General features: G+C 34.7%; 2 protein-coding genes across 3 annotated transcripts; both read left to right on the forward strand.

Annotated features, from left to right (window-relative positions):
• Positions 1-608: 608 nt before the first annotated feature.
• LOC125104830 (olfactory receptor 4K1) lies at positions 609-1544 on the forward strand. The gene has a single exon (XM_047737663.1). The coding sequence runs from the start codon at positions 609-611 to the stop codon at positions 1542-1544; it is 936 nt and encodes a 311-aa protein (XP_047593619.1).
• A 9271-nt stretch (positions 1545-10815) lies between these two features.
• On the forward strand, positions 10816-16242 carry LOC125104776 (olfactory receptor 4K1-like). Of its 2 annotated transcripts, none has more exons than XM_047737606.1 (2): positions 10816-10849; positions 15326-16242. In XM_047737606.1, exons 1-2 carry the CDS (start codon positions 10816-10818, stop codon positions 16240-16242), a joined length of 951 nt encoding a protein of 316 aa, XP_047593562.1. The 2 variants fall into 2 exon arrangements, with proteins under 2 accessions (XP_047593562.1, XP_047593564.1); XM_047737608.1 differs by lacking the exon at positions 10816-10849 and adding an exon at positions 11674-11684 and having other exon boundaries at positions 15315-16242.
• The last annotated feature ends 1514 nt before the right edge of the window (positions 16243-17756 follow it).

The following is a 17756-nucleotide window of genomic DNA, read 5'->3' on the forward strand; positions in this document are numbered from 1 at the left end:
TTAGCCTTCTTTTTCAAGGCATTAATAACTATTCCATGCTTTGCTTCTGATCTGTCATTACCATCTTCATTTTTATTGCTCCTTATTATATACCCTCCTCCAGCCAGGCCATTCAATTTATTGGCTTTGTGAAAATGTCTTTCCATTCCACCTTTATGTCTTTCTTCCCATTATTCCCTTTGCTTGAAATGGACTTTTCTATTCAGTTTTGGCTGGCAAATTCAAAACTTTTAAGAAGTTTTAACTTAAGTAATACCTATCCCATGATACCTTACCTCACCATTTTGGCATAATTTCTTTCATCTTACTAATATTTGTGGTGTTAATGTATCAAATTTGCTTGTTTGGGATTTAATATATATATATTTTTATTTTTTAATGTGTATATCTACTAAATTATGAAACCATCCATATCATACCTTTTTCTGTACTTCTACTTTATATTGCAATCACAGATGTTAGTCAATTGATTACTTATATAATTTCATTAAACTAAATTGACTTTTAATTGAAATCTTATCATATTTCTTTTGTATATATACTGGATATAGTACCACCATTGTGATCTTTCCTGATTTTCCTTTACTTAGGTAACAGGAGAATGCTTCATGGCTAACACAAATGAATCAGTGGTATCTGAGTTTGTGCTTCTGGGACTTTCTAAATCTTGGGAACTTCAGCTTTTCTTTTTTGCCATCTTCTCTTTAGTATATGTGACATCAGTTCTGGGCAACATCATGATTATTGTTATAATTTCCTCTGACTCCCATTTGAACTCACCTATGTACTTCCTGCTCAGTAACCTTTCCTTCATTGATATCTGCCAATCTAATTTTGCCACTCCCAAGATGCTTTTGGACTTCTTTGTTGAACACAAGACTATCTCCTTTGAGGGCTGCATGGTCCAGATATTCCTTCTTCATAGTTTTGTTGGGAGTGAGATGATGTTGCTTGTAGCTATGGCATATGACAGATTTATAGCTATCTGTAAGCCCCTACACTATAGCACAATTATGAATCAGAGACTATGTATAATTTTTGTGTTTATTTCCTGGTCTGTGGGTATTCTTCATTCTGTGAGTCACTTGGCTTTTACAGTGGATCTGCCATTCTGTGGCCCCAATGAGGTAGACAGCTTCTTTTGTGACCTTCCCCTGGTGATAGAGCTGGCTTGTATGGATACTTATGAAATGGAAATTATGACCCTAACTAACAGTGGCCTGATATCACTGGGTTGTTTTCTGGCTTTAATTATTTCCTACACCATCATTTTGATCACTGTTCGTCGCCGGTCCTCCAGCAGTTCATCCAAGGCACTTTCTACATTAACTGCTCACATTACAGTAGTGATTCTTTTCTTTGGGCCTTGCATTTACTTCTATATATGGCCTTTTAGCAGACTCTCTGTGGATAAGTTCCTTTCTGTGTTCTACACTGTTTGTACACCCCTGCTGAACCCCATCATCTACTCTCTAAGGAATGAAGATGTTAAATCAGCCATGCGAAAACTGAGAAACCATCATGTGAACTCCTGGAAAAACTAGAGATCACCATGAGGTAATCCTGAATGGGAATAAAAAGCCTCTACTGGATCACAACACCATGCCAATTACTTTTGCTAATGATATTCTAATCTACATAAAATGCTACTCATGTTACTAAACTTGTGATTCTCTTCAACTGAACACATGACATTTTTATACCTTGCACTCAAAATGTATAAGCAAACTGAGCTTTTGATACTTTCAACTTAATTATACTTTTCCATATATTGACATAGTAAAAAGAAATGTGTCTTGCAACATAGATTTTACCTCATTAATGTATATTAGTTAGCTTATCTTTTCTTTCTGTACTGAATATTTTGGTAATTTATAATTTGGTTATACATACAGTTGATGCCTGAACAACATGGGTTTGAACTGTATGGGTCCACTTATATGTGGATTTTTTTTAAATAAATACAGTATAATACTGTAAGTGTATTTTCTCTTCCTAATGATTTTCTTAATATTTTTCTTGACCTTACTTTATTGTAAGAATATAGTATACAATATATATAACATAAAAATATGTGCTAATTGATTGTTCATGTTCTCAGTAAGGCTTCCAATCAATAGTAGGCTATTAATAGTTAAATTTGGGGACAGCTGAAAGTTATACTTGGATTTTCTACTTTGTGGGGAGTTGGTGTCTCTAATACCTGCATTGTTCAAGGATCAAGTGTATTTGGTTATGTATCATCTTTCTCATCTCAATTTTTCTTTTTTCCTCTAGATGATTTAATATGAATTTATACTCATTATAAAGCATTTTCTAGATATTTACTGGTATCAGCAGCATCTGCAGACCTTCCTTGAAATACAATGGAGTTGCTTCCTGACAAACCCACTGTAAGCTGAAAATGCATTTTATTTTTTTTAAAGATTTTATTTATTTATTTGACAGAGATCACAAGTAGGCAGAGAAGCAGGCAGAGAGAGAGGAGGAAACAGGCTCCCCGCTGAGCAGAGAGCCCAATTCGGGGCTCGATCCCAGGACCCTGGGATCATGACCTGAGCCGAAAGCAGAGGCTTTAACTCACTGAGCCACCCAGGCGCCCCTGAAAATGCATTTAATACATCTAACCTATTGAACATCATAGCTTAGCCTAGACTACCTTAAATGTGCTTAGAACACTTACATTAGCCGACAACTGTGAAAAACCATCTAACAGAAAGCCTATTTTAGGATTAGCCTACAACTGGGCAAAATCATTTAATACAAAGCCCATTTTATAATAAAGTATTCAAATCTCAAGTAATTTATTGAATACTCTACTGAAAATGAACAACAGAATGCTTGTATGGATACAAAATGGTAGTAAGTATATTGGTTGTTTATCCTCATATTATTTGGCTGACTGGGAACTGTGGGTGCCCAACATCATGCAACAGTATCATACCACATATCATTAGCCCAGGATATGATCAAAATTCAAAATTCAAAGTACAGATTCTACTGAATGCTTATCACTTTCACATCATCAAAAAGTCAAAAAGTTGTAAGTCAAACCATCATAAGTTGAGAAATGTCTTTGTATCTTTTTTCCAAGTTTACTTATTTTAAGTAGAAATAATTGGTTATAATGAATTCTTCATTATTCACAGAAAAAGTTTAAAAGTTCCATGTGTACCTAAAGTATGCTGATGCGCAAAGTGACCAGAATTATTTGATGACCAAATCTGAAATCTATCCTTTCGTAATTTTTGTAAACCAGAAGAGGGAAAGTAAAATTTGTTTATATCTAATAATAAATATTTAAAAATCTATTATTAGTATTTCATTCATTAGCCAAATTTTTCTTATGTACTTCTCCTGTGATTTACATCATGAAAAAGGTCTTGTAACAGGAAGACTAAATGTATTCTAACACTGAAGAAAATAATTGCCTAACATAAAACAGAAAGTTTGTAATTGTCTTCATTCTGGATTCAGTATTTCACTTGTAATACATAAGTTAGTGGCTATATACATAGAATTTAACTCTGCATGCTAAATCCTAGTGCAGAGTTTCAGATATAGACACACAGTCTTTTTAGACCACGATAATGCTTATAAACTTTAAGTTTCTTAGAAATTCAGACTTTTTGGTTCATTCATACAATGTCAAATATGATAATGATCTTTTATACTTGAATACTTTTTATATATTTTTACACAGTGTCAAAAACTTTAAAAATACACAATAAACATTAATGCAGTCATGACGTTCTTGATACCATTTTTTTCTTTTTAACTCTACCTTGCTGGTGAAAATGGGGGGTAATGATAGCACTCTTAAAAAATCAAGTCATTTTGCTGCTCTGATCCTCAACTGGGAGAGAAAGTCTATGGCACAAGGGGAAAATGGAGAAGAGGGGGAATAAGAACAGCAGCAGGAGGAGGAGGGAAATTAGAATTTAATGAGTGGCTATTTGACTTGCTCAATTCTTTATATTGCCAGAGACACATTCTTCCATTTTCACATTCTTCACTATTAGATCTACTTGGGTTTTGAGTGATCAGGCATAACCTATCACACCAAGTTTGACCAAAAAAATCCTAAAGTCATAAAGTTAAAAAAAAAAAAAGATTGATAAATCTGACAACATAATTTTCCACAGAGGTTTTATTTTGTTGTTGTTGTTTTAAAAGCCTATTATAAAATTAAAAATAAAACTATGTGAAAAGCAGGATTATTTGTAGGGGTTATATCTTTAATTTGTAAAGAACTCTTTGAAGCCAGTAAGTAAATGCCCATAAGGCAGGAGCAAAATTAGCAAAGTATATGAATAGGGAATTAATTACTAATGTAATGAAAGTGATTCTTGGACATATTAATAAACAAATAAACAGTAAAACTATCTTATGAAAAAATACAAATGTAAGTATAGCAAAATTCTTTTGTTTACCTATGTGATTGGCAAAGATCCAAGAGTCTGATAGTATAACATGTTGACAAGACCGGTAAAACATGAACCTCAAATCTCAAACCCTCCCAAGAAAAAAGAAACCTCAAGTATTGTTATTAAATCTCTAAATTGGTAATATATATGAAGGAAAATATAAATATCTATTAAAATTTAAAACTTTGAATTGGTAATTATTGGACTTAGTATGTATTGCAAGCACTGATTTTAAGAACAAAAGATTTTATTTTTAATTTTTTTAGATTTTATTTATTTATTTGACAGAGAGAGATCACAAGCAGGCAGAGAGGCAGGCAGAGAGAGAGGGGGAAGCAGGCTCCCCGCTGAGCAGAGAGCCCGATGTAGGGCTCAATCCCAGAACCCTGGGATCATGACCTGAGCCGAAGGCAAAGGCTTAACTCGCTGAGCGACCCAGGTGCCCCAAGAACAAAATATTTTTAAAATGTAAATATAAAAATCTAAATGTCAATCAATGTAGACTTCTAAAATATATTATTGGTATATCAATAAAATAGAATGCTGCCCAGCTATTAAAAATAACTAGAGACCATCTTATGCTGTATTCTAGTTATAAGGAAAAGGAGTGGCCCAGATTAAAGGAGGGCTAGAGAGCACTTCATCATGGACTTTTGGCATAGGAAGGGTTGTTAGAGATAATTTAACCCAGACTCTTTATTTTTCACTAAGGAAATTCAAGCTCAGAGAATATAAATGACCTCCAAACAATTTAATAACAGATATCTAGATATGGATGCTTAAGTATTTATGTAATAATTGTTTATAAAGACTTTTTCCCTTTGTAATGCAATAGATTGTGTTTTGTGTTTTGATTGTATAGTCCAAGAAAAATACACTCTCATAAGCTAATATAAGTCTGATCCAGGTGGTATTCCTCCCATGAATACTCTTGGGGGAAGAATAAGAGTAAACCAACACCCATCATGATTGGTTTCATTCTACTTAGCATATATTCAGTCACATCCTCCACATTGACCAAAACAATGCTTTAGTTTTGATAAGAAATGTAGAATGGATCTAGTGGCTACTTTTTGCATGTCTAGTAAGTGCCAACAACTGTCAGTGTCACATTTGATCACAGTAGTATTATATGGTAGGCAGTGTTATATTTTATCTATACTTTATAGATGATAAAACTGAGGCTAAGTGGGAGGCAATATTTTAATATCTGTATATCTAACAGCCACTTCCTATGCATTATAACACCATAAGTAAAGGCTTGAAGTTGAGACCTTGCCCTCTTCCCTTAATGATTTCTAAAGACTTGCTCTGAGATCAACAAAATTGTAGCAGCAATTAGAAATCTATAAACCAGAAAGGGGCTCTGAAAGCTAAAATAGATATCATAAAGTCTAAACACTATATTCTTTACTAGAAGAGGCTATCTTAAGTTGTCAGTCTGGTACCAAGTTTAAATATTTAAATTGTTAAAGACATTTTGTTAAAAATTCAAATAAGACAAAATATTATAAAGCAAAGGTACTGCCTCCACTCCACTCTCCACACCATTTTCAGAAGTAACTGCCAAAATTTTTACACTATCCTTCAAGAGGTTTATCATGGATTTTTGTATCCATTCATTTATATGCAACATACAAAATCAGTTTTTGTGTGTTTTTTTCCTTCTTGTATAAATGGAAGAGTATTTTCTTTCTGTTTGTTGCTTAACAATTTGCCTTAGAAATCTTTCTATGGCCAATTATAGATCTGCACACATCTTTTTAAATCCTCCATAGTAGTCTATAATTTATTGATCTACTCCCTTATTTACAGACATTTATTTTTTCCTTTTCTTTTTGTTATTGCAAACACTGCTACAGTGGACATAGAATATATGCAAAGATATGTGCATTTTAAATCTTATTAGCCACTATCAAATCACCCCCTAAATGAAGTATACCAATTTACACACCTAGCAGTAGCATATGAAGGCACCCATTGCCTCCCATTTCTGCCAAAATTAAATACTGCAATTGTGGTAGCCAATCTCTAATGATCTGAATATCCTGGCTTTCAAGCTTTTCTTTTGTCCCTTCCATACCAAGTTAGAGCCGACTTGTGTGTCCCACAGAATATGGTAAAAGTGACCACAAGGAGGTATTTCTGAGATCTGATCATAGAAAACTTTGTTCTCTTTACACTGCTTACTCTGGAGGAAATCACTTACTATATCATGGGGACACTCAAGTAAGTCTATGGAGAGGAATGGAGGCCTCTTTCCAAGCTCCAGCACCAACTCCCAGCCAGAGAAGTGTATCATTCAGTCCCAGCCAAGCCTTTCATTGTAGCTTTATGAGAATGAGACACCCTAAGCTGGAACTGCCCAGTCAAACCATTACTGAATTCTTAGCACACAGAAACCATAAAAGATAATAAGTATTTTTTAATTGAAATATAAGTGACACAAAATATTACATTAGCTTCAGGTGTACAACATGGTCAACAACTCTGTTATGGTATGCTCACTAGTAGTGTAGCTACCCCCTATAACCATACAGTGCTATTACAATACTATTTACTATACTACAGATGCTGTACCTTTTATCCCCATGACTTATTCATTTCATAACCAGAATCCTGTACCTCCTACACCCCTTCACTCATTATGCCCATCCCCTCACCTCATCTGCCTCTGGCAACCATCAGTTTGTTCTTTGTATTCATTAATATGTTTCTGCTTTTTGTTTACTCATTTATTTTTTTAGACTCCACATGTAAGTGAAATCATATAGTATATGTTTTCTTTTATTGCACTTAGTACAATACCCTCTAAATCCATCCATGTTGTTGCAAATGGCAATATTTTTTTTTCAGACAAAGAAAGTACTACAGCATTATATATGTACAAATAGGAAATATCTCCACAAAGTATTATTTATCAGAAAAATCAGCATGTAGAGTCATGTACAAAGTGTGTTACCACTTGTGTTTAATGATATAAATGCAGGAGATGTTATATATTTATAGTTATTTATAAATTATCTCTATCTATCTATATATCTATAAATTATCTTTGGAAATATCAAAGAAACTCGTAAAGGATGCTGCCTTTTAGGAGAGAAAATGGATTCCCTGCAATGGGAGATGAGGGTTGGACAGATATAACTGAACAGATTCAGAGGTTTTTAAAGATAAGCCTATCGATTGGCTGCATTTGAAGGTAAGGGAGAATCAGCATTGACTCTCAGATTTCTTGCTTAGGGAACTAGCAGGAAGATATATACTTCAAGAGGAGTTTATTCACTAATTTTTAAAATATTCATTATGTATAAAATATGGGGAAGATGAAAATTAAGTATTGTACATAATGGACTTGAAGTGGATATATTCAGTATGTAATTAGATATGGAGTACAGAGAAAACATGCTATTTAATATCAACTATTTCTAGCACCTTCTTTTCACATTGGGATGATATAATTCCCAAAGGCCTTTTATTTAGTGAAGTACCTTGGCAGGCCACTTTTCTGCAAGTTTTTCTAAGTTTTGAGCAGGCAGCTAAAATAAGAGATAAATGGGAATAGTTTTAATGGAATGATGAAATCTGAGATAATTTTAGAATACGTCAAGAAGTATACAAATTAAGGTCACAAAAGGAAATAGAAAGCACACTTGGCTGAGATTTTTAATATAACATACAATATAGAGAAGTCCTGGCAGAATTAAATGAGGAATTCAGGAACTAGCAGCAGGAACTTTTGCCACCGTTAACCTGAAGCACAAAAGAAGGGGATGAAACTAGTAAGAGCTGGAGCCATAAAGGGGACAATAGGATATTGAGTAGTCAAGGATATAACTACTGCTAGAATCTTAGTGATGTGGCAAGAAGTAGAAGAAAATGGTATCAAACTGTTCCAAAATTTATTGATTGAAATTAACAAGCATTTTAAAAATAAACAAATAAAACAGCAAGCATTTTATATTAGCTCACAAACCCAGTGGGTTCTTTCTCTGGTGTGGGTCAGCATATATAACCTCTGCTATATTGTCTGGTAAGTCTGGAAATTGGAAGATCAACAATGACCTCACTCACATATTTGGTGGTTGGCAAGTTGGCAGTAGGAGCTAGCTGACTATCAGCCAAAGGCACCTCAGTTTTCTCTACATGGCCTCTCATTTGTGAGATGCAATGCAGCCTCCTGGACAGAACAAGACACATGGCCAAGTCCAGAATTGGTTTAGAATGGTACTCAGAATAAAAAGGAAGAAACTATTGACTTATGACTGAATCTCAAAGGCATTATGTTGGGTTAAAAAAAAGCCAATATATAGAGGAAACACATATGATCCCATTTATGTGATATTCTCAAAACAACAAAGCTTTATAGCAGTTCTTAAAAATAAAAAGTAACCATCTCATGGGCAATTACCTATTCAGTTATTCACTGAATCAATACTATTATTTGGGCATTTACCACTTGCTAAGTTATGTGCCAAATTTAACAGTGGTCTGAGAGATTCAGTTCTTGCATGCATGGAGCCTATAATCTTGGGGTAGAGAGGACAAACAAATAACATGTACACAAAATAAGTAAAAATTAAAACTGTAATGAGTATTATGAGGGAGCAAATAATGTTGCAAGATGAAAAAAATTCAAAATTAGGAGGAGTATATAGAGAGGGAAGTGTATGCAGATAAATCTGCTCTGTAGAATGATATTTCATCTGATACTTTAAAAATGAGGACACAGCGGTACCTGGGTGGCTCAGTTGGCTAAGCGTCTGCCTTCAACTCAGATCATGATCTCAGGGTCCTGAAACGGAGTCTCATATCGGGCTCCCTGCTCAGTGGGGAGCATGCTTTTCCCTCTCCCTCTGCTGCCCCTCACTGCTTGTGCTCTCTTGCTCACGTTCTCTAATAAATACACAATTTTTTTTTTTTATTTGACAGAGATCACAAGTAGGCAGAGAGGCAGGCAGAGGGGGGAAGCAGGCTCGCTGCCGAGCAGAGAGCCGGATGCGGAGCTGGATCCCAGGACCCTGAGATCATGACCTGAGCTGAAGGCCGAGGCTTTAAACCACTGAGCCACCCAGGCGCCCCTACACAATTTTTTTTTTTAAATGAGGATATAGAACATGAAGAGCCAGAGAAAAAAATATTCAGATAGAAGAAAGAGAAAGCAAAACTCACTGATATGAAAAGGAGTATTCCAGGAAATGAAAGCATAGGTTTAGTGACTGAGCAGAGTGAGAAAACATGAGGTTGAGGTTAACATGTGAAATGTAAAATGACACACACTTGGCAAGGGCACTGATTTTATTTCTAGAGCAATGGAATGCATTTACCATTTTAAAGTTGTATGACCAATTCTGATTTTATTTTTAAAGATCATTCTAGAGAAATGACTGGAAAATATCAATGGTACAAGGCAGAGACTATTAGAAGCCCTTTGAGACACTTAATGGGAAAAGAAAATAAAGATTTGGACAGGGAGTTAAGATGGAAATAATTTGATAAATTGGGAATATTTGGGGGGAAGGTAAAGCAGGGTTTAGAAAGGGAATAAGGAAAGGGAAGGACCTAAATATTTGACTAGAATCACAGGACACAGAAGTGCCATTAGCTGGCATGAGGCAGAGTAAAGTACAAATAGGTTTGGAAACAGAAGAACTGAAATACCTATGAAACATTAAAGAGATGATGTCAAGAAGGAATTTAGTCTACTAGTCAAGAACTCAGAGAAGTCAAAGCTCTTCAGACTCACCAAATTTTCTGGGCATTTATTCTGTTTCTCAACATTAACTATTTTCTTTCTGTCACCTGCTCTTCTCTGTAGACCTTTTCAGCCCTTCTAACTGCTCTTAGGTATCTTTCCAATGTCCAAAAGGAAGCTAGGTGTATAGTTCTACCCACTTATGTCCAAATAAGCTTTCTTTCTGATTCTAATGTATGGTTAGGTACTGAGCAATGACAACTAAAAAATTTGGGGGTTTTGGTGGCATACTGTATAGCATGGAGTTTAAAAAAAAAAACTTTATCATAAATATTTCTGTGAAAAGAAAGAAATGAAGGATTAGAGAAAACAAAATTCCAATTCTCTTAGACCCATTGCCAGATTTACATTTTCCCGAGCTTGTGACCTAGTACTTATGGGCACAGTCACTCTAAACAGTGGAAAGCCACATGAAGAGGGAAGCCTAGGTGGCTCAGTTGGTTAAGTATCCAACTCCTGGTTTCAGGTCAGGTCATGACTGTCAAGCTGTGTTGGGGGCTCCATGCTGGGGTGGAATCTGCTCTTGATTCTCTCTTTCCCTCTCCTTCTCCCTCTGCCCCGCCCCCACCCCCTCTTTCCCTAAAAAAAAAAAAAAAAAAAAAAAAAAAAAAAAGTATAGAAAAAGGAAGCCACATGGAGAGAGAAAGATTATTAAATGAGAGTGAATGTAGCTGCTGCAAGCTTCTGGGTCACTAAATGTCCCCCTTGTGATATATGCCTCATGTGTAATTATGGGCAACATTTTAAAAATCCGTTCCATCTTGTTTTTGGGAAAAGCAACTGAAATTGTGTTAATAACTCCCACAGCAAGATGACTTCACTTCACAAAGGAAGTTCTTTAATTAGCTATTGCAATCCATGGTACTGGTTATCCAAGATGTATGGGTGTGTGGTATGATACTTAAACATTTGTTTTTTGGGGGCTTTGTGACTCAGTCTTTATAAAAATGTTTGGAGGTTTCTCTTCTTCAACCTGTTGTTACTCCCCTAGAATTTCTCTCATAATTGGTATGTGGAAGTTAATCACATCAGGTAAAAAATTAAGTTTACATGTCATCATTCAGAAAGTTAAAGGGATTGTGGGTTAAAGTGATTACTAGAATTAAGACAACATGGGCTCTTGGGCATAAGAATTTGGAGTCTGTTTATGAAATTCTAAATCAAACACAGTATCGAACCATCTGATTATTTTTACTGCTAACACAGGTGATGGATTGAGATGCCCAGGTAAAGGTGGGCATACTGATACATAAATCTGAAAGAATAGAGATGAGGATAGAGAATAGAATGGGACATAAAACTGTCATTGTAACGACCAGGTAGACTTCCTCTGATAGATTCTCAGCGATCAGACCTCTTCATTAAGTGACATATAGGTGTGTTTTGAATACACCTGTGACACTAACTTTACTGCTAGGATTTAGCTGTTTCTGCTGTGTAGGGTAATAATAGTACTTCCTTTGGAGCACTGTTGTAAGAAGAAATGAGATAATGGATGAAGTGTTTAGCATGGTGCTTTATATGAAGTTGACTAAGAAAATTCTGGTTGTTATGATTAACAGATGCTCTTTCCTCCCAGCATTTTACAAGTACAGAATGCTATATATATATATATATATATATATATATATATATTATTGAGGACATTTTCCAGCTTCTATTCTTTTGCACTCTCTTATATGGTATATATTTATGGAATTATTAGTCATGTAATAATGTAAGGCAACTAAATCAAGTCTGACATATCCAAAAGCCTTTATCCAATTTAATTACTTATATACAGAGACAAGAAGATAATTTCCTCGTATAAATATGGTTATCTTTATTGTGAATTATGCCTCATTATTCTTTGGTCTTTTAAAATCTCCTAGATTATTAATCTGCTCAGAAGCAGGTATTTTTTTGTTTAGACTGGCTTTACCAAGTAGAGGTAAAACTTTATTATCTGCTTTTTAATATAATAGTATGCTCACTCAACTAAAAGTTATCACTTCATAGTTTATATACCTCTTTCAAATGTATGCTGCAACAAAGTTCAAAGAGTTGGGGTGAACTGCACAAAGACATGAATCCTCTCTGTTGTGATCATTATTATATCTGCAGGCCTATAGAATGCTTGACACGTATCATAGCAGGTGCTCAATAAGTGGGAATTAATGTACAAACACTATTATAAAGAGTTAGTGTGGAGCCAGGAACTAAGTCCAGATTTTCTGATCTCAAACAAGTACTATTAATATTTTACTGTAGAAATTTTCACACTCTGTCTTCCTATGAAGACTGGCTGATATCATAACTGTGAATAAAAATATGATTATCTCTTAATATGGAAAAAATCCTTTTAGGATGGTTTTAGAGAAAGTCTGCCTATAAATCTAGAACTAAACCAAGTCAATTCAATACAACTAACTAGACATAAACAAGGATAAAACTTTGTTTTAATACATTTTTAAAGATTTTATTTATTTATTTGTCAGTGAGAGAGAGAGACAGCACAAACAGGCAGAGTGGCAGGCAGAGGCAGAGAGAGAAGGAGGTTCCCCGCCAAGCAGAGAACATGATGCGGGGCTTGATCCCAAGACCCTGGGATCATGACCTGAGCCAAAGGCAGCCACTTAACCAACTGAGCCACCCAGGCATCCCTTTATTTTAAATCATTTCTCACTTGGCAAACTCTTGTCAGGTCTTTATACACAGAGAAATAATACAGAAAAGTTTCAACAGGCATAAGAGTCTATGGGGGTATTATTAAAACAGTAATTAGCAAGTTTTATATTATTTTTTTATATTTATATTTTAAATGGACTCAATATTTGAAAGTCATGCCATAAATAAATAAATAAATAATCTCAACTAGTTGTCACTAAGTGTTACACAGGAAGGTCTTCCCAGCTTGATATCTGGGTATGAACTTCATTTCAAAGGATTTGTTCTGGAAATCACAGATCATTTCAATTTTATTTTGAATGATAAAATTAGCATATTCATACAAGAATATATAAAATTGCCTTTCAAATCTGCTTATAGATTACATATATATGGAGATATAAAATTTGTAAAGCAATTTTTGTAATATCCACATTTCATTCTAGAAAATAAAAAGGTTAGTTTAAAATGCATTTCTTTATTGTAAGACTGAATTTATAGTTCCTGAAAACTGTAGATGTATTTAAGCCTATGAGGTAGAATACTGTTCAGAAAAGATAATTATGCATTTGTCAATTCCATAATAAGGTTAAAAGCCAATGTCCCATTCATTTAATTTCCAATAAAACTGACAAAATTATACTGACATTTCCCAAGAGAATGCTTATTTCATCTAAATAAGTTCTTGCACCTGCTTGCTATCATGCTCTTAGTATCAAGGCTTGCTCTTAATTTCCCACAATCTTTGAGAAACTAGTGAAGCTTTTTCTGACCACCTGGTTAGTCCATATATCTTTGTTCTGCTTAATTTTTTCCATAGCACTTGTCACTAACTGACATAAATGTATATGTTATTTATTTTTAATAGCTTCTGTCATCCCTTTTACCCCCTTTAGAACACCAGCTACATGAAGGTTGAACACTTTTTCTTTTCTTTTCTTTTTCATTGCTTTGTCTCCAGAGTCTATAAAATTCATGGTACAGAGAAGGCAACCTATAGCATTTGTTGAATGAATTCATTACATCAATTACACTATTTGGTAGGCTTTGGAAAAATACTTTTGTTATTGTGATAGTAACATCATTAGAGAAAGAAGAGGTTATAAAATCAGCAGCAAACATAAGTAGTACAAATATAAATTAAATCAGCAAACATGCTAGTTAAAATTGCTTTCGTTCTCATATTTGATGAGCAGGTAGCTAGTCAGACTATTTTTAGTACTGAATTCAACTATCTAAAAGAAAAATCACATTGAAAAAAGTAAATAGTACAGCTGTGATACTAAGAGACTATTGGTTTGCCTGTTTATCCATTTGTTTTGTTTTTCTCAGTCTGATTTATTTCACATAGCATAATTCCGTCTTATGCCCATGCATATTGTCACAAATGGCAAGATCTCATCCTATTTGTGGCTGAGTAATATTCCATTGTGCGTGAAGTGTGTGTGTGTGTGTGTGTGTGTGCATCATCTTTATAAATTCTTCTGTTGATGGATAATTTTTTTCACTGAAATTTTATTTCTTTGGTTACCAGTGAGGTTGATCATTTCTTCAAATGGCTATTTGCTATTTGTAGTTCTCTTTCTGTGATACTTGTTTGCATCCATTTCCCATTTTCATAAAATAATAATTTTTTATTTAAAAGAATATATGCTTCTGAGGTTCTGGGAAGATAATTTTTCACTGCTAAATCATAAAGTTCATTGCTATAAAACTTAATTGTTTTAATATAGAATAGTGAACAATCTGTTGCTCACACTAATTTGACTTGTTACAAATTAACTTTCGTCTCTCTTATAACTGCAGATATCTCAAATACATGGCCACATCACACTCCTTTCTCTGTTATCATTTACTAAAGTAACTGGGCTGATTTCCACCTCTTTATACTTGGCCTAACTTTTCTCTCCCTTCACGATTCTGTAAAGGGCACCAGGCTCATTTTCTGCAAGTTATAATCTGAATGCGTAAGTACAATGTTTGTATCTTTAAAGGTATTACAGGGATCTTGCACACTTCTACAAAAACACTTTACAACACAAAGGCAAATACTCAACTTCTTCCTTCCTTCCATATTGACTTATGTGTTAGATAACTATCTCTGTCTTTCCCTCCCTCCTCCTTCCTCTCTCTCTCCCCCTCATGCCAATTCATTAAGTGCAAAAGTAAAGAACAATTCATATAATTATGTAAATAATCACAGAGAAAACAACAACTCCTAATAGTAATGTGAATAATCATTGTCCTATAGTCTCACTATATTATTTTTATAATTATTAGAACTGAAGCATCTACTCCATTTGCAAAGTGGTGAAATGCTTATCCTTACCCTTTTTTAAAATTTTCTAAAAAATTTTTAATAAACACATAATGTATTTTTAGCCCCAGAGGTACAGGTCTGTGAATCACAGGTTTCCTTATTCTTTTTAATTATCTGTGTTTCTTGCAGATAACTTCAGCAGCCCAGAGTCAGTTAATGGATGGAGCAATAAATCAGTGGTTACTGAATTCATTTTGTTGGGCCTGTCTAGTTCTCGGGACATCCAACTCTTCCTTTTCTTTATCTTTTCTGTGTTTTATGGAGCTGCAGTGTTGGGAAACATCCTTATCATCCTCACAGTAATTATAGACTCTCGCTTACATTCCCCAATGTATTTTCTTCTTAGCAATCTCTCCTTTATTGATGTGTGTCAGGCTACATTTGCCACTCCCAAAATGATTGCAGACTTCCTCAATGAACACAAGACCATCACCTTCCAGGGATGCATGTCACAAATATTTTTCTTGCATGTTTTTGGGGGTAGTGAGATGGTGCTTCTTGTTGCCATGGCCTATGATAGATACATTGCTATATGCAAACCTCTGCACTACATGACCATCATGAGCCAAAGGGTGTGCACTGTTTTAGTGGGGGTCTCCTGGACCACTGGCATCTTACACTCAGCCAGCCACCTGGCATTCACTGTCAATCTTCCTTTCTGTGGACCCAATAAGGTAGATAATTTCTTTTGTGACCTTCCCCTTGTGATCAAGCTTGCCTGCTTAGACACGTATGTTTTAGAGATCCTGGTGCTCACCAATAGTGGCCTGCTTTCACTTATCTGCTTCCTCCTTTTGCTCATTTCTTACATTATTATTCTTGCTACTGTCCACCACCAAGCCTCTGGTGGCATGTCCAAGGCGTTTTCCACCCTGTCTGCCCACATTACTGTTGTGGTTCTGTTCTTTGGTCCATTAATCTTCATTTATATTTGGCCCTTTGAAAACTTCCCAATTGATAAATTTATTTCTGTGTTTTTTACTGTCTTTACTCCTGTCCTTAACCCCATGATCTATACATTGAGGAATAAAGATGTAAAGGAAGCCATGAAAAAGCTAAGGAACCGACATGTGGGTTCCAAGGAAGTCTTTTAGACAACTGTGAAGCTGTAACACAAATCCATACTTAATGTCCTTTGCAAAGCACATGTATGCTTTTATTGTTGTATTTCTGTCACAATTAGACTTTTGCTACTAGAGGACCTTCATCTGGTGATCTAAAGCTGGTAAATGCAGTCCAAAATCTCATATGATACTAGTTCTAATACTCTAAGGCTCATCTCATCTTCCCTGAAACAATCAACTATATATATTAAAATTCCTAAGTAGTTTTTTCCCCCTTATATAGGCATTGTTTTAAAAAGCATCCTGTAGCATTTATTTTTCTCAAATTTTAAATGCAACTTGAGGAGGATCCTACCATATCATGGAAAGAATAGAAGAAGGAAGGCGAGCATGATTGATTCAGTCCCTTATTAGTCACAGAATCATCCCTGCATCACTGATTCCATGCCATGAGGAGCTTACTCAATTTAAGTCAGCTTTAAGTTCAAATCTGTGGTTTTTGAACTGAAGATATGATTATGGTTTTGTTTTTACTACTTAGAACAGATTTTAAGTCCCTCAGACCATTATTGTTCTAGTTCTTACCATATGTGTCCATTTGCGAAAAGTTTAACAGGCTAGCATATGCAGTAAGTGCCCTAAGGAGAATACAAGCACACAGAGCATTGATTTCCAGGTAAATTCTACTGTTGTTTCATACAAACAAGGCAATTTGGAGGATGGAATAGAAAGCCAGTGGAAAACTAGATGGTTCAGATCTAGGTCTCAGATTTTTATGAGTCCTTGTACTCTGTAGTTTTCATATTTAGTTTTCCGTGTTTGAGGTTACTTCATTGGATGTTACCTAAATAAACGGACACTGATCAAAAACAATTTGTAAGAATATCAAAATAAGTGGTTACAGATATTACAAAAGAGGCAAAAGTCATAATCCCATGTTTAATAAAAGCTTTCAAATCAATCAAGATAGCTATAAAAATGTTTGTTAGCAATTAGGTAATAAAGGCAAGTAGGATATAATAGACATAAAACATATACTGAGTTAATCTCAGTGTGTTAAAGTTCAGTTCAGTTTTGTTTAACTTAAAGCATCCCCCTGCAATTTTTTAAATTAAGTATGCCAGATATTATGGACACATAAAGATTAAGGAACATTTCCAGCCTCATGGAAATGACTAAATATTAACGAAGCAGAGATCCACAAAAGTTTTGAATGACAAAGGACTTATTCTGTATAAGGGTTATAGAATGATAAAGCTAGGATAGGAGATTTAGCTGGCCAGTCACGAAAACACCTCATAATTGACATTAACTTAATGAATTGTTTCAGTGGCTCCTCTTATTTATCTATACATTCAGGACTACATACAATCTTTTTGTAGGTGTATTAATGTTTCTCACTAGTTTAAAATTAAGACACACCATTCCAGGAATCATTCTAATCAAGAGTTGGCATATGTTTTCCTATCCATTATGTGTACTTAGAGCACTTAACTCTCAAATGACAACCTTATTTCATTATCTAAAAGGTTATGAGTCAAATA

This window comes from Lutra lutra, chromosome 7 (assembly GCF_902655055.1).
Source record: "Lutra lutra chromosome 7, mLutLut1.2, whole genome shotgun sequence".
Lineage (NCBI taxonomy): Eukaryota > Metazoa > Chordata > Mammalia > Carnivora > Mustelidae > Lutra > Lutra lutra.

What these genes read in the sequence shown, in the direction of transcription:
- LOC125104830 (XM_047737663.1), top strand. Translation starts at nt 609, where the DNA reads ATGGCTAACACAAATGAATCAGTGGTATCTGAGTTTGTGCTTCTGGGA.
- LOC125104776 (XM_047737606.1), top strand. Translation starts at nt 10,816, where the DNA reads ATGGAGAGAGAAAGATTATTAAATGAGAGTGAAT. An exon ending in ATTATTAAATGAGAGTGAAT is followed by an intron (nt 10,850 to 15,325) that starts GTAGCTGCTGCA and finishes GCAATAAATCAG; the next exon opens with TGGTTACTGAATTCATTTTG.